The sequence below is a fragment of the Musa acuminata genome, chromosome BXJ2-4 (assembly GCF_036884655.1).
Source record: "Musa acuminata AAA Group cultivar baxijiao chromosome BXJ2-4, Cavendish_Baxijiao_AAA, whole genome shotgun sequence".
Classification (NCBI taxonomy): Eukaryota; Viridiplantae; Streptophyta; class Magnoliopsida; order Zingiberales; family Musaceae; genus Musa; species Musa acuminata.
In genome coordinates, this window is record NC_088341.1 from 42,572,477 (window position 1) to 42,598,144 (window position 25,668).

General features: G+C 36.4%; 1 protein-coding gene across 2 annotated transcripts; it reads left to right on the top strand.

The window, feature by feature from the left end:
• LOC135611013 (vacuolar protein sorting-associated protein 54, chloroplastic-like) lies at positions 1-25,328 on the top strand. Of its 2 annotated transcripts, XM_065106220.1 has the most exons (19): positions 2-1,027; positions 3,001-3,063; positions 5,000-5,079; positions 6,472-6,589; positions 6,951-7,025; positions 7,675-7,831; positions 7,920-8,008; positions 9,484-9,746; positions 11,899-12,070; positions 12,139-12,222; positions 12,348-12,727; positions 12,925-13,078; positions 14,218-14,299; positions 15,375-15,454; positions 18,667-18,828; positions 22,531-22,598; positions 23,059-23,139; positions 23,237-23,492; positions 24,807-25,328. In XM_065106220.1, exons 1-18 carry the CDS (start codon positions 197-199, stop codon positions 23,370-23,372), a joined length of 3,075 nt encoding a protein of 1,024 aa, XP_064962292.1. In that variant the 5' UTR covers positions 2-196; the 3' UTR covers positions 23,373-23,492; positions 24,807-25,328. The 2 variants fall into 2 exon arrangements, with proteins under 2 accessions (XP_064962293.1, XP_064962292.1); XM_065106221.1 differs by lacking the exons at positions 22,531-22,598; positions 23,059-23,139; positions 23,237-23,492; positions 24,807-25,328 and adding an exon at positions 16,238-16,288 and having other exon boundaries at positions 1-1,027; positions 18,667-18,757.
• Positions 25,329-25,668: the final 340 nt, after the last annotated feature.

A 25,668-nucleotide genomic window follows, 5' to 3' on the forward strand; every position in this document is an offset into this window, starting at 1 on the left:
CCATCTTTTAAGAATAACAACCGAGAAGTAGAGAACTCTCCCCCTCCCTCCCTGTTTCCAGATCTGATCTCTTCACCGTTCGAATCCTCGAATTCGATCCGATCGGCCCAAATCTCGCGGCCTTCCCCGCTCCGATTCCTAGGGTTTGCAATCTCCCATGCCCCTCCCCTCCTAATCCCCTCCGCACGCTGCCGAGATGGAAGCAGCGCCGCCTGCCCGTCTCCGCGATCCGTCCTCCTTTGGACGCTCCAGCTCCGCCTCCGGCAGATCATCGCACGATCTCGATTCTCCTTCCTTTTCCTCGGCTGGTGCCGGTGCCGTCAGCCACAGCCTCGCCTCCATCCTCAACAACCCCCACGCCGGCCGCTCCGACGTTTCTTGGACCCTATGGTGGCCCTCCGCTTCCGCAGCTGCCCCCGACCTTGCCGCCCCCATCGTCCCCTCCGTATCCTTCCCCGAGGTCGCCCGCGCCGACTTTCTCCCATACCTCGCCTCTGTCTCGGACGCGTACTCCCGGTTCGAGGACATTCTCAACCATAGATCTAAGGAGAGCGCCGCCGCCGCTGCTAGCGGCGATGGAGAGATCCGGGGGCAGGGGGAGGCCCTGGTGGCATGCCTTCGGGAGGTGCCGTCGCTATTCTTCAAGGAGGATTTCGCGTTGGAGGAGGGGGCCACGTTCAAGGCTGCGTGCCCCTTCTCGCCTTCGGCCGAGGAGAACACCGCGCTCCAGGAGAGGCTGACGCAGTACCTGGATGTGGTGGAGATGCATCTGGTGAGGGAGATCGCGTTGCGGTCAGATTCGTTCTACGAGGCCCAGGGGCAGCTTCAGGGGCTGAATGGGCAGATCGTGGAGGCGTGCGTGAGGATACGGGAGTTAAAGGAGACGATCCGGATTCTGACAGGAGATCTTGTGGGATCAGCGAGGAAAGTGCAAGAGCTGAATGCCACGCGAGGAAACCTTGTAGCACTTCAGCAGAAGCTCACTGTCATACTCTATGTCAGCCAAGCACTCGGCGCATTAAAACTGGTACATCCTGCTTTGTGCTTGTTTAATTGCTGTTAAATGATCAAATAGATATATACCAAAATATCATATATCTGATAATGAAACCCTTTTCAACAGCTTTTTGCACCTCCTGCATATTTTCTCTCCTATAAATTGCTTAAAACCACTTCTATAATGCAAATGCATAAATGCACTATAAAAATTAAACTAAAATCAAAGACGGCTGTTTCGGCTCTGGGATTATAAAAGCTGGTAATTTGCATTGTAAAATAAAAAACTGCGAGGAAAGGTTTTCTTTGGCAGTAGTGAAGATACGAGGAAAGAGATGTAACAACGTTCAAAACATTAAAAAAGAGGAAATCACATGATACCCTTCTCATCATATAACTGAGATTATTGTTCTCAAGTCCAATGAGGAAAGCAGCCAAGCTGGGATAAAGGAATAAATATTACACCGGAAGCATCCTGATTCGTTTTTCACTTCATGGACTGACCCCTTTTTTAGCATATCCAGCTGATTTCTTTCTTGAGATAGGACTTTGGACACATTTTGTTTGATGTAAATTCCTGTTTCCAGCTACAGACAATGTAAGTACTATTGACATCTCATTATGCCTTGATTTACTCCTTTGCTGGTCTTAATTGTATGATGGTGGATTAGATCTCCTTTAAACTAACAAAGGAGTAACTTCGTTCAGAAAATGTAATGTCAGACTAAAGTTGTCAATGCTGACACATTCAAAACAGTCTAGACTCAACTATAAGCCAAAGAGACAAGATGACTCTCATTTTTTATATTATACTCATCCATGATTGTGTTGCATTCCGATTAAATTTTGGTTTGTACTCCACATTTTGGAGTCCAATACAGTTGTTGGCTGCATCCTTTTTCTTTGCTTTGTGTCTGCTCTTTTTTGAGTTGGAAGGTCCTTAGCATTTGTGTAGGTTTTATTTGACCAGTCACACAAGATAAGTTTGGCCATTTGTGAGATAAATAATAAATCAGTTAGTTGGTAGACAAGGTCTTGACATTTCAGTCATATATGCTTTTTGGTGGTCTCTATGCTTGTGGATTGATGTCCTATTAAGGCATAGGTGATGCCTACTTGGTATGACATACATAACATCTTTCAAAATGTCTCAATATGCAAATTATTTAATAATTGTATGTGTTTTGGGGAGCACCTGTATAATGTTGATATTTATGTATAAGACAAGCTATGAATCTTATGATATTTGTTCCAGACAGTGATATCTGGTAACATGGTAGATAAAGGGTTTCCTATCTAAACAAAATGTAATAATACAGAAGAGAAAAAAAATCCTCTCTAATTGAAACTTATGTGTTGCTGTGGAACTAATGTACCTCAGTCACCTAGTTTACTTTAGATATGGGAAGATTATCACTTCATCTGCTATGGTGCATGAAAAATGAATCTCTTTAAAAGAGATCGAAGCAAATTAATTACTATCAGTTTATTAAAGCTTTTGCTCTGTCTTTTTGTTGTCTATATTAGGGAATATGAGTGAATTATATAAGCAGTGCCACTATAGTTAGGAACCTCGAAAACTTTGTGATGGCTACTATTTCCTAACTTGGAAGGAATGGATGGATTATATCAATATTACCACATATTGCTTTTTCTTTGTATGGATTCTCCAAGCCTTGTGAAAAACTACTGAATGATAACTGCACATGGGCCTTAAAATTGCAAACCTCACAAGCATGTGCTGATTGATGGTATCACGTAGTTTGGATTTAAGTGATTTTAAATTGACCAAAGATTTTGTTATTGTTGTATTTTCCACAATATTTTTTGTTCAAGCCGTGATATCTGAATAATTTCTACTTCAAACTTGCATACTGCTTTTCTATATTTACTTATTTTTGGGAACTGGATTCAGACAATCTTTTATCTCTTATCAATCTAATATCTTACACTTGTTATCTTCCATGGGAAAATATATGATTTAATTTAATTGGCCATATGCAGCTTGTTGCAGCGGCAGATTGTGCTGGTGCTTTAGATGTAATAGATGACCTGCAGCAGTTGCTGGTAACTTCTTGATTTAGTGATACATTTTTTTTCTTTCTCTTTTAGAAGTCTTATGTTATACTGATATGCTTAATTAGATAATCTAACTGCAGTCTGTTACTGCATATATACAAGTTCAACTAATAAACATATTGGTATCAGACTACTTGGTTCCATTTTAATGCGTTGAATTGCAGCCTATATGCCAGGATATGCATCCAGATACTTGATATTAATTACTACTAACTAATCTAACACTTCAGGGCCCAAAAATTGGAATACGAGCTAATTCATCCCTCTAACACTGTCTCATTGGACTTGTCTCCAAAATATCTATTATCTGGCTCGTCATTTATCTTCATGTGCACTATTGAATTACATCTAGTATCCTATGAATTTTTCCTTGGTTTTGAAATTTAAAGTTGACTCGTGGATTTAATATTGAATATTGTGCTATTGATGGAGCCTTGTGTGTAGCTGGAAGGGTCTAATGTTCTGCAGTAGAACAAATATGGGTAATTGATATTTGATAGCTCCTGTAAGTACAATACCATTGAGAAGATGAATCTTGACACTGCCACTCTGTGTTGTTTAGATTAATCTGACAAATTATCTACAGTGAGATTCTCATGAAAAGAGTCGTAGACCATTTAGGATACTGTGTGGGCTTTTAGATTTTCTATTAAAACAGATATCATGTGTGCCTGTGTAACATGACGTGATATGTCAGCAGGATATAGGTTTAGTCCAGAAATATTTGGTGGGATTTGCTAGAGTTTCAGTTACTTTATAGAACCAAAGTTTTAACACTAGGACATATTGTTGTAAATGAGTAAGATTTGGTTTCTTGTTCTTTAATTGTGTGTTTTATCTTAGTTACATTTTCATTTTTGGCAACTTGTTTTGGAAAAATAGATGATTTTTATTTTGATGTCTGCAATATCTTTGTGCCTTTTCCAAATTGGGATATTTCACCTAAATGGTAATACGTCATCTTCCTTATCCACTTGAACTCTGTGCTAGGTGGGTAAATGTGATGGGTAGGCATCTCATTGCATGAGCCAGAACTGTCTAACAGGAAGCTAACATGTAAATGGTTAATCCTTCTGGATGTCACGACAATTTTCTCTTTTGCCTGACTTTGTGGCTCGAAAATTGGCACTAGGTTTATTGTCGAATGAACAACAGGTAAAACTCTATAAAACTTCCGAGAAGCCTTCTTGACTAAGTATGGTTTCTCTTTCCTTCTTTTTCAAAGGACAGATACAGCTATAGCATGAAGGTGGATGACTAATAGTTAATTTTCCATTATTAGGTTTTGAAACAGCTCTCTTCCTAAGTTTCAGACCTTTCAGCTTGAGTGCAGTTGGATCTCCAATTTAGAATGAACAACTGCCACCTTTCTTTATTGCCCAACTGAACCTTTCAAAATATGGATGGATTGTTTTATAAGATAGTGAAGATTGTGACTTATAAGAAATATGCCTTCCATATATTTCTTTATGATTCCTGTGGTTAACACTCTGGTATTATAATCTTAATTTTCTTAGTGTACTCTCCAGAAAGGATTCCATTACGAAGTATGCCAGTAATTTGCTGGTAAACAAATATTAGTGAAAAAAGAGTGCTTGTAATATATTGCTAGTGTTGCAAGTATAAGTAGATCACTGTAATATCGATGTGTAATTTGCCAGGCCCTTGTCGGTCTGGCCAATAGTGTGGCATCTTGGTTTTTTGTGCTAGTGCCTCAATAGTGGCATGGGAGTATCGTGTACAACATGATTCATGCATGCTGGCCATGTGCGAATTTGTTTTGACATTGCAAACTAGATCTTTTTTAAATACTTGCTGAAGTGTTGGGCCTACAAAATCTTGTAGTGAACATTTGACTGACTACCTTGATTGAATTTTTATCTTTGCCTTGTTTGATTTATGCTGTAATTCATTTACAAAACAGGAAACCGATGAGCTTGTTGGTCTCCATTGTTTCCGTCATCTTCGTGAACAGTTGTCAGGTGGCTTGGATTCAATAAATAGGTATATCCTGAAACTTTGATTTTGTGTGCAATAGTTTGAAATTAGAATGCATTTGTCCTTGAAGGAAAATTGTTTGTTGAAATGCTACAGTATTTATGAATTTATTTTTGAAGATAGATCTTCTGAACTAACTGTATTTCTTTTGGTTTACTTTCACTTAATGGTGTTTTTATGTTTCCATCCTCATGGGGTTTTTCGTTATTTTTTGAAGAATTATTTATGCTAATAGCTCTACAGTGAAATTATTATATCTCACTGCATAGAAATACTATTAAAAATAAGTGGTAAAGTGTATGACATCATCTTAGTCACTTGTTATTTCTTCTATTTCTACCAACAGATAAAACTTAAATTTCAATTTTCTTTCCAATCCACTTCCTCGAACATGTTCTGGTTACTTCTAGAAACTATTTAGGCTTAGTAGTTAGTAGCTCATTATAGCTTTATTCAACCAGCATTGAATTCAGAAAAACTGAGATTATAACAGTTTCAGTGCACTTATAATTTGCATGCTCTATGATGAGCAAAATGCTCCATGTGACATTCAATACTTGGCAGCATTGGAAAGTGTAAACTAAATGGAACAGATTACATGTGCTTTTCACATGTGATAAGCCTCTTTGATGAGCTAAATTGACAAGCACATTTGACAGCATTATGACGGGATAATATTCTAATTATCACGCAACTGCAAACACTAAATGGAAAATCTTTGACAATTGTTCTTGCTTTTTTCAGGATTTTACAATTTTTGTGGAAACTGAATTACTAGTTTTATAATTAATTTATGGTCAACCTTTTGGGTTCACATTAAATTCCAATTGGAGCATCTTTCCTGTGCAATAATCATGTGTCAGAATTTAGTTGTGTGTCTAATAATCCTTGAGAGAATTGATTTTACATTTTGGTTGGAATGGAAGGAAATTAGTGTCAATTTTTTTGATGTATCTTGAGATAATTTATGAGTTATTATGGAGATGATCACTTTCATTTGTTATGTGTGATTTGTTTTCAAGATGAGAAAGTTGGTAAATCTTTTTAGCATTGGGATTTATATCATGTCTGGTATTTCATATCACTAACTACGGATAATGAATTGTTGTCTTATATTACCTTTTGCTAGTTATATCATTCTTATATCTGAGACCATTTCTATTCGGTTTTATCCTTGAAGCCATTTATCACAGCGTTAGTTGGGTAGATTTCACATTATTGGCAAGTTTAAACAAATGACTTGTTTTGTAATGTCATAATGAAGTTTTGAGTCTTCATCATGGCCACTTGTCATACTGGGCTTTACTTGTCATTTAGTATTTGCTAATTATTGAAAGTTGTTTGTTTCATTATCTTGGGCTTGTTGTTTAACATGGTATATAATATATCATTTTGTAGCATTCTTTCGGCAGAATTCTTGCGTGCAGCAATACGTGATGCAAAGGGTGTTGACTCCATGATTCTATCAAAATTAAGAACAAAAGCTTCTGATCTCATGAATGGAGTGGATGATGAAGTATGTCAGTTCTTGGCTTTACTGAATCTCATCTTTGTTCTTAAAGTTGCTTTATCTATTATTTAGTACAGACACTATGCCTACATACGTGGGCAATCAATGTGCATATCTTGATATTAACATAGATGTGGTACTTGTTCACAGAGCAAGAAGTACAGTGCAGTGCATTTTTCTGTTTGTTCTTAAAACCAAATGCCACCTTTTTTCTCTGTTTATTACTATTTCTGATACCAGAGACTTGCGATAACCCAAATCATTTTGCCTAAATTTTAGCATTTTCAAGGTCCTTATGTTTCCCTATGCCAAGGTGACAATAAATTGTCCTTGTGATATGATGTATCTGTGTTTCATTTGCCTGCAGGTGAAGTTAGATGATGATGAAAGCTCGAATCTCCAAGATCGTCTTCTCCCTCTGATTATTGGTCTATTGAGAACAGTCAGTTCTTCTTATTCATATAACTTTTTTATCAAAGATGAACCACACTGTGTTATGCTAACTTTTGTTGTTGTATTCATGAGTTCTATAATGGAAAACATATATTCTGCTGCTTCTGCTTGATTTAGCTGGATCATAGGTGGCTGGCCCCTATCTGTCTTTGCTTAGTGCTTGTGTACAAAATATAACTATGTTGCTGTGCATCAGTAAAGGTGGCCTAGGTTCAGACGCTGACTAGCTCATCTTATAGAGTTTTCTACCATATTTATGTTCTGACAACAATTATTTAAATAATATTGTACCTTTTTATATTATAATTTGATCATGTACTTCATTGATTCTGCCCCAGTATACCTTTGTTGTAAATCTTTATGTTAGTTGATCTAGGAGTGTTATAAAAGTATTTCTAGAATTATCTTTTGCTGCTGTTCACACTTAAGTTTGTTTTTTTACTCTTGGATTTGTGTAACTTCTTACTAAATAATCAATAAAGTGATAAACATTTATATTTTTTGATGGTATTAATATGACATGATAATATTAAAGGCACCTTTGTCTGCTACTGATTGACTCCTGCTTATATGCACATTAATCTAAATACTTTTGTTGCTTGTCTATGATTGAAGGAACATTGTGGTTTCTATTTCAGGCAAAGCTTCCAGCTGTGCTGAGGTTGTACCGTGATACACTTATTACTGAAATGAAAGCTGCAATAAAAGCTACAGTTGCAGCTTTGCTTCCAGTTCTATTATCCCGACCTCTAGATTCGGATCTGATTACTGGAGATCGTGTTGGTGATTCAGATGGTTTGACCTTGTCTTTATCTTTGAGCCTTAAGATCTATCATACAACTTTTGTTCCTGCATTCATCTTATATCTTGCATTATGACTCAGGTGGAGGTTTGTCACTGGCAAGCAAGTTGAGGAGTCTATCCTCTGAAAGCTTTGTTCATCTTTTGAATGCTATTTTCAAAGTTGTACAGGTAGAACAATTTGTAACTTCTCCAATTTGCATCCCAAATATCAGTTGTTTCATAGTTGTATACCTGGCTGCATATTTACCATGTCAAATCCTATAGCAGACATAAACACAATTGCTTTACTGTTTTAAACCCATTTAATTACTAAAAAAACACATATTCTAGGTTCTATGATTGGTTGTTAACCTCTTTCAGAAAAAAAAAGGTCGGCAAACCATCTTGAACTTAATGTAGAAACCCCAGTCAACTTGTTCATTTCTTTTCCAAGTTAAACATGTCAACTGGGCTAGGATTTGATATGTGAACTTGTATGTCAATTGGTCACATTCTTGATAACTAATCATATTATACTAACTACTAAGTGAAGTAAACGATCTAAAATTGCTAAGACAGTCAAATCTACCATTTTTTTTATAGATGTTCAAAAAAGATGTATTTTTTAAACACTTGTTATGTCAGACGATTGAAAACCCACCATCTGACGTGGTCAAATATCATCTTCAACACAATTTTAACCCTTTTGATGTGGTCAACCTCACTTCCCTCCCACCAGTATTTGCACTATTCGTGACTAAAATGATACTGTCACCTCAATTTTTTGTTTAAAAATGTTCTACATTTACTTATCAGATTTGTTCCTCTATAGCTGGACCAATATGGGTCTGGTTTATGCTGGCATACTAACACACTTTACACCAGTATGCATCATGATATAATGAGTGGGGTGTTTTTTATGTTTTTTTGTTTTGGAGGGGGGTGGGGGGGGGGGGGGCGCTTGTCCCTTAAGTTTTTTATGCTGGCATACTAACACACTCTCTCTCCCTAAAGTTTTTGGACTTAAAGGTGGTGGTATGTGGTCCTTGTTTCTTTGATAGGAATATAGGAATACATTTGGATCATTTGGTTTTTTTTTACAGATATTCTACACTTATTTTACTATACATTGTCCTTTATCTTTCACCCTTTCCTCCTTCCATCTTTTCATGGAATGGCTTATCCTTTTTCCCTGATTCCACTTCTTTTTTTTCTCCCAATAAATCCTGACAAGAAAAGATCATATACTTTCTTTTAAAAACATATACAGAGAACTCTTTTTTTTTTGTTACACGTGCTGTCGAGGATGTCTTGTTGGAACTTGTATTGTAGGAGATGGAAAGTTTAAGATTACATGTTGTGTCTGTGCATGTGAGTGAATGCAGGTTTAGTGTGTGTGAACAAATATGCATGTGCCCATTGGCATATATGTATGTGTGATCAAGGCTTATTTTCTTCTTATTAATTGTGATCCTCTTGTTTCTATTATGTTAACCGGTGCATGTGAATTTCATTTTTGAAGATAACACAATTAAGTGCCTTGATATGCCGGCAGTTGTTAGAAATGTTAGTCTACAAATGCATGTTTTCAGTTTTTATAGTAGGTTATTCCAACATAATTTATGTTTACTTGAATATGATCTATGATCTTTTAGTGAATACAGGCACATTTGATGCGGGCTTCAGAAGTTAAAAGAGTCATTGAGTGGATTATGGGAAACCTTGATGGATGTTATGTTGCTGACTCTGTTGCTGCTGCAGTTGCGCATGGTGCAGCTGTAGCTGCTGCTGCAGAGGGTGTTCAGGAGAATAATGGTCATATTATTTCACACGTATCTCATTCCCTTTCCAGGAATCCACCTAAAATCTCGACGATTCAGGGAAAGGTGAATGATGTGTCAAGTCCGAGCACATCCAAAAATTTCCGGTGAGATCTCATAGATTGTGATTTCATTTTAAATTGTATTGAGTACAGTTTTCCTTGTTTTATTTAATATTTCATTTTTCAACAACTTTTAGGAGTTCTAATCAATATTGTCTCTAATGACAATATTTATACTGTGTTTTGATAATTACCTGTTTAAATGCTGCTGTTCTCTCACCTCTCTGTTTTCTACTGTTTCCAATAATGGAGTTTAATAATCACCTCTTGAAAAGTACTCATTCCTCTTGTTTCTTCGAGAACGTTCCATTAATATTCTTTTTACCGTGGACCTTCATTTAATGCATAATAACCATTATATGGTTGGTTTTATCTGATGGACCTTTATATTTGTTTATGGGAAAAGATGAAGGTAAATATCATTTTCCTCTTCTTGGCTGGATGAGTAAGGCCTTTATGCTACTTGTGAGAATGCTTAAATCAACTATTTGTTTAATATTGTCTATATGATTCTCTGATCTTGTAGTTCTCCATACTGTGTATGACAAGTTATCATTTAGAACCATTAAAATTTTTCTGCACATATTTTTTTTACCTTTTTTGTCATGATATGTTTCTAGCTATGCCCACATTTATCAATTGGCACAAAAAATCGTTGTCCCTATCAGTCAACACTCTTCCATAGATGTGCATTTGGATAAGAATTCCATTCAGCATTAGGCTAAATTTCATAGTGGATTCTGGATTGATTTGAATTCATTCAGTATGACATGGTTTGTAGCTAACTTATTTGTGTTCATGGTTGATTGAGCACCTGCATTGTTTATAGTTCTAAGTAGATGCTCAAGCATCCTTTTGATGCTGTCAAATAAGGTTTACCTGGAACAGTTGCAAAATAAAAAAAGGCTAGGAGATGATCATGAAGGGTCTTTGGAATAATGGAAGAAGATTCATGTATTTGCTAGCCTTGTTCAGAGTCAACTCGGTAGGAACTTGTAAAACTTGTTGTTCGGGGTTAATTCGGTTAGTTCTCAGAACTAGAGGATATAATATCGTTGCCTGGGACTCTTTTGCTCTAATGTGAAATATGTTGCTTACTGCCTATGTCTATGATATTATTGAACTTGAGTGAAATGTCATTGCTGATATGCTCTTCTCGAGTTTAGGTGCTTCGAATTCCTAGTCTTTTTCAATAATGAGAAATTTCATGAATGATGTTATTTAATTATTTAGTTTTGACATTATTCTGATTTAAGCGAATTTAGACAGAAACTAGTTTCTATTTCTTCTTTTTTGTTCAGGTGGCCATGGTTTTCCAAGTCCTATTTCACTTTTGGGAACAGGAAAGGACCATATTAGGTACTTTTTTGGGTGGTACTAGAGGTAATTGATAAGAGAAGTTTGAAATGGGCTTGGATTTTCCTAAGATAGGTTAAGGCAGTAAAAGAATTTGAAACTGAACTCAGCAGGAACTGTGGACATTGTCTACGTCATGGAACTTGTCTAAACCATGGGGAAGCTGTCTGAACTGGTTGGATTGGCCAAAACCATTAGAACTTGATTTTTAACCAGTTGAAACTGGTCAGACCTATCCGTAATTGCCATGAACAGTTGGATCTAGCGGACTCAGTCAATACCAGTTGGTAAATGGTGAAGTTCAATTATGCTGTGGTTGGTTATTTCCAAAACTAGTTTATCTCTGTTTTTTTTACAGTTTCAAGAAGTTTTCTAACCAATTTAATCTGGATTCCTCATCCTGCAAACCATGGTGCAACATGATATTTTTCTTGTTGCTTCTCTCTCTCCTCCTTGTTAGAGACTTGGTAAATTCTTGCCATCGAAATTGTTAATATCATAGGAAACTGCAGATTTTAATTCATTTGTCGATCGGCATAACTTATTTTGTTCAAGACCATTTTGACATTTTTTTTTCACTTGTATAGATGCTCTATGGTGTTACATTGTCTGCATGTACTAGGTTATTTGCTTAAAGAGTGCTCTTCTTTAATTTTTTGCTATAGTGTTCTGTCATTTGTAATCAGGTACAGGAATTCTTGCTGTAAGGTGGTTGTCTTTTTTATAAGTTCATTCAGAAATTGCAAAATATTTGCAGTTTCTAAACTGTCATCATGTGGTTTTGTTCTGCTAGTTTGCAATTGATTTTGTTGGTCATTTTGATAATGGTAATTAATTTCAGTGCTGATGTACTGCGGGAAAACACAGAAGCCGTATTTGCCGCTTGTGATGCTGCGCATGGAAGATGGGCTAAACTCCTTGGTGTTCGTGCTCTTCTTCACCCCAAATTAAGACTCCAAGAGTTCTTAAGCATTTATGACATAACTCAGGACTTTATTGCAGCTACAGAGAAGGTATATTTGGTCTTCTCCTGTGATTTATTTTTACTGATATATTGGCTATAAAAATTCATTTTTGGCAGATTGGTGGAAGATTAGGCTATAGCATTCGTGGAACTCTTCAGTCACAGTCAAAAGCGTTTGTTGATTTTCAACATGATTCCCGAGTGAGTCACATGAACTCTGTGTATCTTTTATAAGTTGGATTTTATGTTGTTTGAATGTAAAAGCTTGTTTGTTGTAATTAAGCTGCATTTGACCATTGCTAGACCTGTTTGGTGATCCTTTGTAGATGACAAAGATTAAGGCAGTCCTTGATCAAGAAACTTGGGTTGCCATGGATGTTCCTGATGAATTCCAGGCCATAGTTCTCTCATTATCTTCTGGTGATGCATTATTAAGCAATAGTGACCTAGCGTCAAGCAATCCTGATTCTGGGACTGTTATAGCAGGTTTTCCTGCTAGCCAAGAACATATTAGTGAGAGTGATTCTGGCCAAACTGTAGATCGAGACAATCAAGCTAAACCCATTCCATCAGCTGGGTCAAACCAAGAAACCAATGCAGCGTCTGCAACTTCTAAACGGAATAGTGATGCTAATACGAATGAACATGGAAGAGCATCTTCTCAAACACTTGTGTATCGGGGTGTTGGCTATCACATGGTAAACTGGTCAGTTATCCATACAATTAGACTACCTCTTTGATCCATTTTCAACTATCCATTACAAAACCACCTTTGCTTGACAAAGAGTAAATAATTAGGATGCTCAACGTTGTAGATTTATTTGTCTTTATGCTTTTGTTCGTAATCTTTACGTTGTTTTTGACCCATGTTCCTGAACTTCGACTTTGAATGTTCATCTGCAGTGGTTTGATATTGTTAAAGATGTTATCCGAGTATGTTGATATTAGTAAGTTCTTGCCAGCATTGTCATCTGAAGTGGTTCATCGTGTTGTGGAAATGTTGAAACTATTCAACATGAGGACTTGTCAGCTTGTTCTCGGTGCTGGTGCCATGCAGGTATCCTATGGTTTAATTTTTATTTTAAATGTTTATGTCATTATCAGGATTGTTTGCTGCAACAATAATGTCAATGGTCTTCCAAATATATTGACAGAACTGTTTATGGGCATCTTGTTTGCTTTTCAAGGATCCAATTATTAAGTCCATGTTCATACCAGTTATAGGTTGGTTTCAATTGATGTCATGCTGCTCATGAGGGCATGCTATTTCGCACTGCATGGCCATTGTATATGAAATGATCCTCAACAGTGAGAGCTTTGCATTGCCATGATAAGAATCTTGATAGACATCAGGATGGTGCTTGTATTTTCGAACGGCAGTTGCCTGAGTGCTTAAAATATTCCTTTCCTGTATGGTTCTTGTTCTTGCTTCTCAAATTTGTCTCCCCCTTGGTTTATCTGTGGGTTGATGTGTCGTCCAGTTTGTATACATTATGATAGCAAAAACTGGTTGTAACTGTTTTCAACATTGATTCACATCTTTGTTTCCAATAATTTTGCATCCTTTTTTTTATCTTTGTTGACTGATACTGCTAGATGGTGGGGTCTGATGCTAGTTAATGTTTGTCAACTTACTTTTTAGTTCTGTAAACTTGTGTTTTCTTCCGCAACCTGTATCAGTTCACACTTCACCTTGTAGGCTTTGGTGGGATAAACTTTTAGCAGTGTTGTTGGTAATCAATATTGCAATTTTAGATTAAATAGTTATAGCTTGATGCATCTGCTTGTTTGTTTGCTTTCTTTTCAAATTGCTGCATTTAATTTGTTCTTAGCTTGCTTTGGTAAAACCTTGCATCTCAATTCTTCTTTTAAGGCTATGAATCCTTTGACATCATTGAGATTGCCTATTCCTCAGCTGGTAGCTACATATGTTGTCTTATTAATGAACTTGTCTATAAATATATTATTAGTTGACCATCTTGCCGATGCAAGTAATAGGAAGAATGATAGAATTTCATCATTGAGCAAGTTGGTGGTTGGTGTCATGTAGACTGTGCTCTTGACTGGATTAGAATCGATCTTTCTATTCTCTCTTGTTTTTACAATTCAATCCAATATTGGTCTCAGGTACCCTTTTGTTCCACTATGCTTCCAGTGACAAATTATACATTTCATTTTATTGATAATGTGTTTCAGGTATCAGGTTTGAAGTCCATAACTTCTAAGCATTTAGCTTTGGCAAGTCAGATTGTCAGTTTTGTTTATGCTATCATACCAGGTAAACTTCTGCTTACTCAATTACAGCATTTATTCAAAGCAGTTATCTGGATATCATTAATTAACCTTTTTGGTTGATCAATACTGTGATACAAACTTGTCATTGTCATTGGTGTACTTGCTGGATTTTGTTTTTGTTTTTGAAATTTTTACTGTTAATTGAAAAAAAGTTTCAAGTCTCGACTGTGGTCAGTAGGAGACCCATATTTACTGATCTGACCTAGTATTGGTATCGAAACATATTTAATGATGCCACAAAATATATTTGTTATTAATTATTTTACATAATGATAGTTTGCAGTATTTTTGTGTCACTTGGTAGACTGGTACCATACCAATTCAGCAAGTTATTGGAACAAGTATTGGTCTGAGATTTAAATCGTTGAATTGAAGTCGGTATTTGAATGGTAATGTAGAAAAGTTCTAGGACCTGAAATTTGTGGGTTTTTCTTTGCTCGAAGTGACTCAGGTCATACATTGATGTGTTGTCTCTATCTTTGTGACTGAAGTTTGATAAGATAATTTGGTGACAACTTGAATTAAAAAATGATGATCACTTGAATTAGAAAGTTCAATCTCTAATGTATAGTAGTTGAAGTATTATTATTCTTCAAGCTTTTCTTACATCTGTTTGTATTTGTTACTAATGTATATATTTGTTGATTAATTACATTTTGTGCAAATATGAGAAACTTTATTTATGGTTTCTATCAAGATTTGTGTGAATCGGTATTCCACTATATATTATGGTTAATATGGTATCTTTTAATTTCCAATATTATAATGCCATCTGTTCTGGCCACTAGCGTATAAAGGATTGGTTTCCTTAAATCTGCTTGATTCAATCAGAGAAGTTGGCCAGAAGTTTGGCTCTTTTCTTAAAAAGAATAAGAGGTCTTGTCATTTAAAAAACTCAAAACAAAATTAAGATCTGATGACGTGTCATCTGGAACTGAATGAAAACTTCAGGGACATGATCAAGTGATCAATTCATTGTCTTCGTCATATTTGCTTGGTTATAACTGCTGATGTTGTAGTTCTAATTTTTTCACATTGTTCCATGCACGTACATAAAGAGATTCAGCGAATTCTCTTCTTGAAAGTGCCTGAGACTCGTAAAGCATTGTTAACATTAGAGATGGATCGAGTGGCTCAGGTATAATAATTTTATATTTATTGAGATTTTTTTCTTTCTCTATCTTATTGCGATATTGTTCCTATTGATTCTATGATTGCACTCCCATCTTGTGGAAAGAAACTCTATTTAGTTAAATGGTCCTATCTTGACTTCATTCTCCAGACAAAACGAAATAACACTATTGTGTAGGACATCATTATGCTTCAGGCACTTCTGAATATCACAACAACGATACCTAGCATTTAAAATTGGTATAAGATTTGAAACCATGGATTGTCCTATGGCATATCATCTTGTACCATATTTTTCTTTGAATGTTATAATTTCAATACTGTACCATAATGAGTGTCAGTGCACACTGTATGATGGTAGATCAATAAAAAAAAATTTTCTGGACCTTTTTGGTTTTATATGGATTTCATATGATTTATATTTTATAATACAAATCATGATCACCACTTCATCTAGACCCTTAATAACACATGACAAGTATGGTATTTTAATAAAAGACATGTTACATTAAAACTCACTAGAAAAAAGCCAACATGTGCTTATCCAATGATCCAAACACTATGTTTCAAGTTCCAACAGCAATACAATCCCATCAAGTAAACCTAAAATGACACTGGCAGGCATTGGAGACTGGAGGATGTACTAATACCAACAATGAACTTGAAAAAATTGTTTTATATATTGTCAATACTGGGCTTATTTTATGATGTGTTGTATTGCTGAATAAATTAAGCTTACTGGATTATATACTGTGAATCAAGATTTACTCAATGCTTTATGTGAATTTAGGGTTTTCACCCAAGGAATGAGCTAGGTCTAGGATTGGCTTATTGAAACAAGGTAAGGACTTATATCTGCCTGCATCAAGCCAGTATTAAATGTGCTCCAACTCATACTGTGTCTTTAGCCAACTTGTATTAAACGTGTACCAGCCTATACTGGTCGATATTACCATGATCCACTTTAGCTAAGGGCATAATATTGGGCGATACGCTAGTTTGCATCTGAACAATTCGCCACTATGAATATCCATGTTAGAACCTTTTTTGGTGTTGGTCACATTGCAAATTCTTGAACTACTCTTTATATTACTAGTATACCCAAGCTGATTAGTTTATTTACTTTATTCCTTTTACAACATATACTCTTTAAAATCTTATATCATCATTTGGTCATGACATTCGATTATGATAGGAAATATCAATATATCGATACCTTTTATATCTGTTGCATTTTGATTGAAATCTCTTTATGGAAATTATGCATTTTAACAAGGTTTGCATTACTGCCCGGTACTATATGGTAAGGTGGTACACATAAGTCCAACAGGCTATATATATATATATATATATATATATATATATATATATATATATATATAATATTATATCTGTTTTTTATTCTTTTCAACCTTTTTAGATTTTCTTTTCAAGACTTGGTATGTCTTGACGTATTGACACTTGATATGAGCCCTAACCAATCAGTACAGTACCTGTACATGGACTTGCAAACCTTGAATTTTAAGAAGATTGAAGATAAAATACTTCTTAGTGTCCTTTTTGAAATTTTATTCTATTTTTTTATATGAAAATTATTCCACGAGTGTTGGTACTGATACTCATACCGACACTTGGTATGAGCCCTGACTGACCGGTGCAGTACGTTTACATGGAATTGCAAATCTTGAATCTTAAGAAGTTCGAAGTTAAAAAAAATTCTTAACAGCCTTTTTGAACTTTTATTCCAAACTTTTTTTATATGAAAACTATTCATCAAGGATATAAATCTTGGTCTGGTATGAGTTCCGATAACCTACCAAACTGGTACAAAATCAGTATATTGCCGTACCGTACCACTTAGTGACATTGAATAAAATAATAAAAAGTGAAGACCAGCAATGTTGTCCTGGTATTGAACTCTTATGTTTCATTACCGGTACATGGTGAAATATGTCTTTTTTTCCTACAGGTATGGTCGAGATTTGAAATATTGTTGTTGTATGGTTGTACCCATGTTGTCCTAGTCTTTTATGCTTAGAAATATTGTTGTGTTTTTGCCGTGTCAATTTGTCCCTATTCTTTGTCTGTCTAAATTTGAAGACCCTAGCTGTACAAAGGAACTGGGAAACACGAACACATCTTTTTTATTTTTTTAATTAATTTATCATCTTTTATATTTGTGTTTTGATCTCTGCTGTTACAGATATAATGTCTTGCTATTATAATGTCTTCCTACTATAATGAACCTAAATTATGAATAAGATATAATAAGTCTACAATAATGTCTAATTTATAATGTCGGCCTCTTATTCATAATAACTTAGTGTATAACAAGAGTAATAGGTTACGTCTTACTATGCTTTCTTATGACTGTCTCTTATTTATAATAGGTTAGATCTTTTTATTATGCTATTTTAGCCATGATATATGTTACATTGTGAAAATATAATGATTATTACAATATAATTTTTATTTTACTTTTGCATTTACAAAAATACATATAAAACACATATAAGGCCTATATAAATATGAAAATTCAACCAGAAATATAATTAGATTTAGATTATTTTAATTATTTAAATTTGGGTGATGATATTTATTTGTTCAAGTCTACAAAATTTAAATATAAATGTTATAAAACTCATGTTTATATAACATATATACATGAGTTTTATAACATTTATATATAACATTTGTATACAACTCATACTATATATACACACACACACACGCGTTCTTGTATCCTAATTTTTTTTAGAATGACATGTTGACGTTTCTGTGTCGTGTCCGTGCTTCTTAGACAAGGAGTATAATTTAACAAAATTGATAACCTTATTAACTGAATGTGCAAAAGTGTTTGATGCAGGGTCTGCAGTACCGAACTGTACCGCTTGGTACGGGCGGTATGTACCGGTCCGACCGATTGTCGGTACACGAACCGCCTGTTACCGATCCAAGTGTACTGTAGTACTGTAGTAGTGTAGTAGTGTTATAGTACTCGGCACACCTGAGTGTACCGCTCGGTATATCGTACCGTACCGGTACCGAGCCCAGATCGAAATACCGGTACGGTACAATATTGCGAACCTTGGTCTAATGTCAATGTCTGCTAAGTAATTTATGATATAAAATTTGGATTCTGTTATTGGAACATGATGCGACTATTGAAATGCTTTGTTTAGGATGTGTTTGTTTTTCAAATACTCTGCCTAAATGCAGGATTACAAGATTCACCGAGATGAGATTCATATGAAGCTGATTCAGATAATGAAGGAAAGGTTGCTGGCAAATCTCCGCAAACTGCCTCAAATTGTCGAGAGTTGGAATGCACCTGAAGATAATGACTCACAGCCAAGTCAGTTTGCTCGATCCATCACAAAGGTCCATTGCTCTTAAACTGGCTCTTTGTTTCTGTATATCATGTGATAATTCTTTTCACTTGATGGATATGCTTTGATGCCAGCCTTTTAACAGGGAAGCATTATTCTATATATTAAATTTCTCTTTCACTATTGTGCTTTCTTATTCTGAAATGAACATGCTTGTTGGATGGAATTGCATGGTTCCAATTTGTAGATTTTTTTGTATAGTTTACAAGATAATGCAATCCAAGTAATGGTTACTCATAGATACGTTCATGAGCCAGGTTTTGTCCCTCTCCAACAAGCCTATTCTTTCAGGTCTAGTCGATAGAATAGATCTAAAAGGTAATCCCATTAGATAAATTGTCCGGGCATCTTGGTAGAACAGCCTAAATACTGAAGTTATTTGGACTAGAAGTTCGTGTAAATAGTCTAATGGAGGAGATGCCAAATGTATGAGGACCCCAGTCAGTGCAGGTTTTGGGGAGGGTCTAAATCTTTATCCTTGCAAGCAAAGATGTTATTTTTCTTATCTAGTGTTGTCTCTTTACGCTGTGGCTGGGGAGTCAGCACGGCTAGGTTCGACTTCAGATGCGCAAGGTTGCCCGGTCTGACACTCGGGTCTCGGGGGTTGGCATCAACCGTCCCATGTCTGGTGCAGCCCTTTGTCTCTAAGTCCTCGATGCGCAGGATCTCCCGCGTTGACGCTCACGCGTCAGGTTGTGTCGGGCCTCGTCCCCCGAGGGCTTGCTTCTCCTTCGTTGGGCTCCTACACACAGGTCGAGGTTGGGAGGGGGATTTCCCGACTCGATCCCTTCGAAGTTTTAAGTTAAATTTTGGTTGAATGAGTGAGAGTAGAGTGCTTGAGTGGAAAAAACCTTCCTTCGTGTTGGCCAGGCGATGAGTTTTTATGCCTACCCACGGGGGTTGGCTGTACCTAGCCTCTTAATGGCCGCCGACCCCTTAAGCGGCGAACCAATACCCTTCATGCTGATACCGGTCATCCTGTGCGGATCGGCACCGAGCAGCGTTGTCCCAATCTTTGCGGGGCGGCATTGTACCTGAGCGATGCCATCCCTATCTTTGTTGGGCGGCGTCGCACCCAAACTACGCCGTCCCCATCTTCGCGGGGCGACGTTGTTCCACTCTTTGCAGGGCGGTGTTGTACCCGAGCGACGCCGTTCCACTCTTTGCGGGGCGGTGACGTACCCGAGCGGCACCGTTCCACTCTTTGCGAGGCGGCGTGGCACCCAAGCGGCACCGTTCCACTCTTTGTGGGGCGATGTCGTACCCGAGCGGTGCCGTCCCAACCTTTGCGAGGCGGTGTGTTGACGTGCTTCGCCACATTGACTTCGAAGCTCTTCATTGGCGCTGATGTGGTTGTGGACGGCTACCTGGAGGTGTGCTACCAAATTGTGTCCTATCATTTAGAGCCCTTGACAATATAGTCAATCCATGCCATAACTTCAAGGCTTGCCCTCTGTAGAGCCAAATGGTAGCACAATATGCAACTTTGGGTTTGAAAGAAGACGAGAATCCATTAAATCTTGAAAATTCGAAGAGCCTCAAAGGATCTGGACCTAGTGGGGAAGGCCAAAGCCAAAGGTAGGACCAATCATCAACCTGGTAGGTATGGTTGTCTGGCCCTCTGTTATAACTTGTTTGTTGATTCCAAGCATACATCATGGACAAACATTAAGGTCGTTTGTTAGATTTTTTCCAACTCTTGATGAATCTATGTCATGATGTGTATGATTGCAATTTTTATGATATATGTTACAAGATTTGGAATCTCGACCATACAGTTCAGTATGGACTAAAATTCACCGGTCCAACCAAGTACTAGAATTGAAACATATAGGTCGGTACCTGTAAAATACATTTTTTTATTAATTTATACAATGGTACTGGGTGGTGCAGATAGGTTTGTCATCTGATATACTAGTATCATACTGATCCGGTAGGTTACCATAACTGGTACAAGACCCACATCGATCCTATATATAGAAAAATTCAACCCCAGTGCATATTTTAGTGGATATCTCTAAGTAAGCTATCTCAATATGTTAAAGACTAGTAATATGTTTGCATTTTGTACTTTTGTGATTCTCACCTCTGTGAATTTAAATAATTTCCCTGATGCCTTGTGATTGCTTTTATAGTACCTTTTTTGATGTTTGTTCTTTGTAAATAATTGTTACACTTTTTCTATGTTATCAAAGTTCAAAAATTTCCTGGTCCAGTTAGAAAGTGTTTTTTTATATTTTAATCAGGAAAGCTTGTCAACAGCCTCCTCTCCTTCTTCTCCTCTTCCTCCTCTCTGATCCGTGTTGATTGGTATACCGAATTATCATGTGTCGGTATTGTCAAATACATATCGAACCTGGGCCCCTCTGGTTCTCAGACCAAAACTTGAAATCTTTCATGTCACATTTATGATGATTGTGGATTGCCTAAATTGTGCAAAATATATCATATATAAAATTATCAGATAGTTTTCTATATAATGACAAGTTGTGTCCTAGTCTTTCAAATTACCGTATTAGTGTGTCCTAATCGTGTCATGTCCTTATTCCATACTCGATCACATTGGTGCCCTTGCATTATAATGAGCTTGTTCTAGTGGTCACTAGATATCATAAACTCTGTTAAGTGGTTGGCTATGCTCTATGTTATATGTCCTTGGATTTTCTCTCAAGCACAAATGTATCAGACACCATTGATGAGTAGGTTAGTTTACAAAAATACTCAAACGCTTCTTCTGAGTTGTCATGGTCAAATAGGAGAATCTTGAAAGATGTTTCATTTCTTCCTAATACTGTAAACTTAGTTGAATGGTGTTATAGTTGGACCAGTAGATAGGGAAGTTCTCACCAGCTGGCTAATTTTGCTTGATACCATGAGATAGCCCTCAACTGGTGTAGACTGTACCTTCACAGATAACCCAATGCTGTATTTAAAATTTACTGTTAATGTTTGAGTGAGTCATTTTCCAAAAAAAGGGATATTTATTGTCTGTTTGATTATAAGACTGTATAATGTCATGCCGAATTACCTGGGTCGACAATCTAAAACTTACAGTTATCTAATCTCAAACTCACAAAACGAGCAAACTAAGGATGGTCTGGTGCATAAGACTACCTGCCAATGCAGGATTGTCAAGGATCGATGGAAGGGAACTGTTTTCATAACTTTAGCTATGGTCACCTTAAATTGCAAAAGAGAAATTTTACCATGACACCAAGGATCACCCTTGATCAGAATGAACAAATGGATGGATTAAAATGGTTCACACCCAATTGATAGTGACAGTTTGTGTATGCTTGGGTAGTGCAATGGATACTGGATTGACAGCGACAGCTAGAGATGTATCAGAGAACTTTTGGGCACACCTTGGTGACAGATCTAATTTTTAAGATTTTTATTGGGTTGTTTCTTGTGGCTAAGGTTTATACATTTTTCTTCAGATCAATGCTTATGGTTCTGATTCTTTGTAGGTTATTATTTACTTTTTTGATTCAATTTGTTTTTGCATCTGTACTTTATCATGTCATATTGATGTCTCTATTAAAATTGCAAATTTTGGTTCACCGTGGTTAACATTTTTTGAAGGTGCCTGTTAGATACATGATGTGGTTGAAAGCTTCATTTGTAGGCATAATTGTTTATGGTTTTTGGGGGTTCATCTGATTGGATGTATGGTTTCAAATTTTTACCTCAGGAAGTTACTTATCTTCATCGCATTTTATCTCAAATCCTTCTTGAGGCTGACGTTCAAGCTATTTTCAGGTAACATCTCCATATTGACAGGGAAGAGATCTATAAATTGCAAATTACACTGAACTATATAGTAAATTTGGTTTATTTTAGCATATCCATCTTGATGATTGGCTAAAGAACATCTTGGAATAAGATTATGCTTGGGCAAATAAAACCAGTCTCTTCTATTGGAAAATAGCATAACTTGACCAACACATCGTCCAACATTTATTGGCATGTTACATTCTGTTAGCTGCATGTTGTAACATGCCAACTTACTGTGGCATTAGGTCCTCAACACTTATTTTGATATCTGGAGTAAATGAAGCTGCAATCGCTTTTTGTATCTGTTGCATAATTTGTACAGCTATTTTTCTTTGACAATGGACTTGTAACTGTTTCTGCTGATGAGACCACTATTTTGAAACTTCTGGCTCTTTATCCAACAATAATAGATGGCTTGTGCTTTATTTCATGTTTTTGTTTGCAGGCAAGTGGTTCACATTTTTCATTCCCATATTTCGGAAGCATTTTCAAAATTGGAGCTTAACACTCCCCAAGCCAAAAATAGGTAATAACTGTTCAGTTTCTGCTGATTGATTGAATGTACTTGATAGTTGATACAAACATTATTTTTACATTCCTGATGTTTATTTTTCATAATCCAGACTCTGCCGTGATGTTCAGCACATTCTTGGGTGCATCCGCAAGTTGCCTTCTGATAATTCAAGCAAAGAAAGCGTGCCGAATTATGGTCTTCTCGATGAGTTCTTGGAGGAGAAATACGGGACAAAAGTAGGATAATGAAGGACCTTGTGAGATACATGCTAACCATACCTGATAGGAGATTGTCAGCAGTGATGTTTATTATTGGATTCAAGTAAATCACTTCTGATCAACATTATGTTGTAAAATTGCATTCAGGTAATTTCTGAGACTGCTTCGTCTACTTTGTTAAATTTTTACTTGTTGTTCCTTTACAACCTAAATCCTGTTCTGGTTAATATCTACTAAATAATGTCATATTTTATAACATTATCAATTGAATGCTTTTTGGCATGATTGCATTTCGGTTTTATGGAGCTTAGCTTTGCTGTTTTACTCATCTGAGTAGTGATAATAATCCTGGTCTGTATGCTTTTAATGCTCTCTTCTGCACATCCACAAGCTCACAAAAGTGAAATAGGTTCCTTGGGCATATCAGTTAACAAGTTTTTGGAATGACACAATAGGTACAAGTCATCCCTTTCTTCATAGAGAAATTTTGGAACTTGGTAGAAATTTGAGCATGCAATCCCCTTGTCCATATGTGCATTAAAGATATTAAGATTGCACCATCTTGTTACTATGTTTTAAGTTTTGTTGTCATGTGTGCATGCCTACAGTACTTTGGACAAAGTAATTCTTGTCATGTTAAATTATTCCTTTTCTTTTGTTTTTGGACAGGAATATTCTAGATGTCCAATTGCTATTATGAGATGTCCATTTTTATCATTAAGCAAAGGGTGCGAAATAAATCACACTGATTTTTCGATGAAGTATTTTGGCTGCCCTAATTTTTAAGGTTTAGTCACCTCTTAAATGCTGCACGATGAAGCTAAATCTTGTAGTCAAATTAGTCAGGCCCATGTAAATTACTTGAGGATGATTTAAAAGACAGGTACATCCATTGTACTTGCAGTTTGGGTGTGCTGATATAGGTGTGTCTTAGGAGGAAAACAAGGATTGATTATTTTAAAAAAGTTCTGAAATAAATACCTGGTCCTCCTGGTATATTCGGTATGCCATGTTATATTAATCCATATAATCAATCCAAAAGTTGTCATACTTGGATTTGTTTTTGTCACAAGTTTAATGCAATATCAAAACTCTTAAGTTGGAGCATATGGTAGGCTTAGCCTATGAGGAATTTCCAGGGTACATTGTTGAAATAAATGATTTCTCCAGTTTCTAACATCATTACTCTTAATGGAGGTGTGCATATATGAGGAAGAGATCAACTATTTTAAGTCATAGAAATCTGTTACTTCACGACACTCACAAGGTTGTCATTAGAATTCTCCATAACAGTTCATGTCAAAAACGACATTGATGGCATAGGTTATTCAACAGTTCCATATGAATGAAAATAAATGGCATCATATTAGATTAAAATTTCTTTTGTCTTTGCAAACATCAGGAGAATGATTTTGCCAAAAACAACTTCAGAACACTAATGTCTTTTGAGGACTTGTGCAGGTGCTGCTCTATTCTTTAGAGTACAAGGTTCTGACATTGAAAGCTGTCGGTGACCTTGAAAGCTGCTGGATTCAGTTTTTTTCTGAAGAAATGTCAATCAAATATATTTGCTGGCTAAACAGTTTGAGAGAATCAAAGCCCATGGTTCCTGTTTGGATTTAGCGAGTTGTTCTCTTGAGCTATTTGCTTAATGATCCCTTTGTCGCAAAACCCAGTATTCTTATCATTGACTGTATTATGCTACTTCTTTCAGGCTGGAAATATCTTCTCTTTCTGTTTATAATGTGGCAGTCATTTGTAGACTAAAGGTGTTTTATGCGTACTCTCTTATGTAAAAGACAATTGAAAGGTACAAAACGGATGTCAGACACTAGAGTTGTGCTGGCGTTTGCACTTGGTGGCTTCCTATTGGTAGTATAACCCTTGTAATTTATGATGCTTCTAGTTGTCATTTTTAGTTTTCGTTCCATTATGAAACAACATTTTTCGTCATAAGCAATAAATCTCAAGTTTTTCTGGCTATGCTATCAATTCATGACATTTTTAATGTTGCCGTTGACCACTGCAACCTATTTCTGAAATATTTTTGTGGAATGTTAGATGATTAGTACTTTATTCTTACTAGATGTGCCCGTCATACATCTTGCAGGAACCATCAGCACGTTCCCTATGATTTTTCTTGACCTCTCGATGTAAATCATGTGGTTATTTTAGTTCCATTCACTCTTGCAGTATTTGCTTGTATTAACCATTTATTTTGTTTCGTCGTCCCAGAGTCAGATGCGGTGTTCTTCTCCTTCTATTTATAATTTGGGGTTTATGCGGTGCTTCTCCACATTTCCCCACCTATCACGGGTGGGCA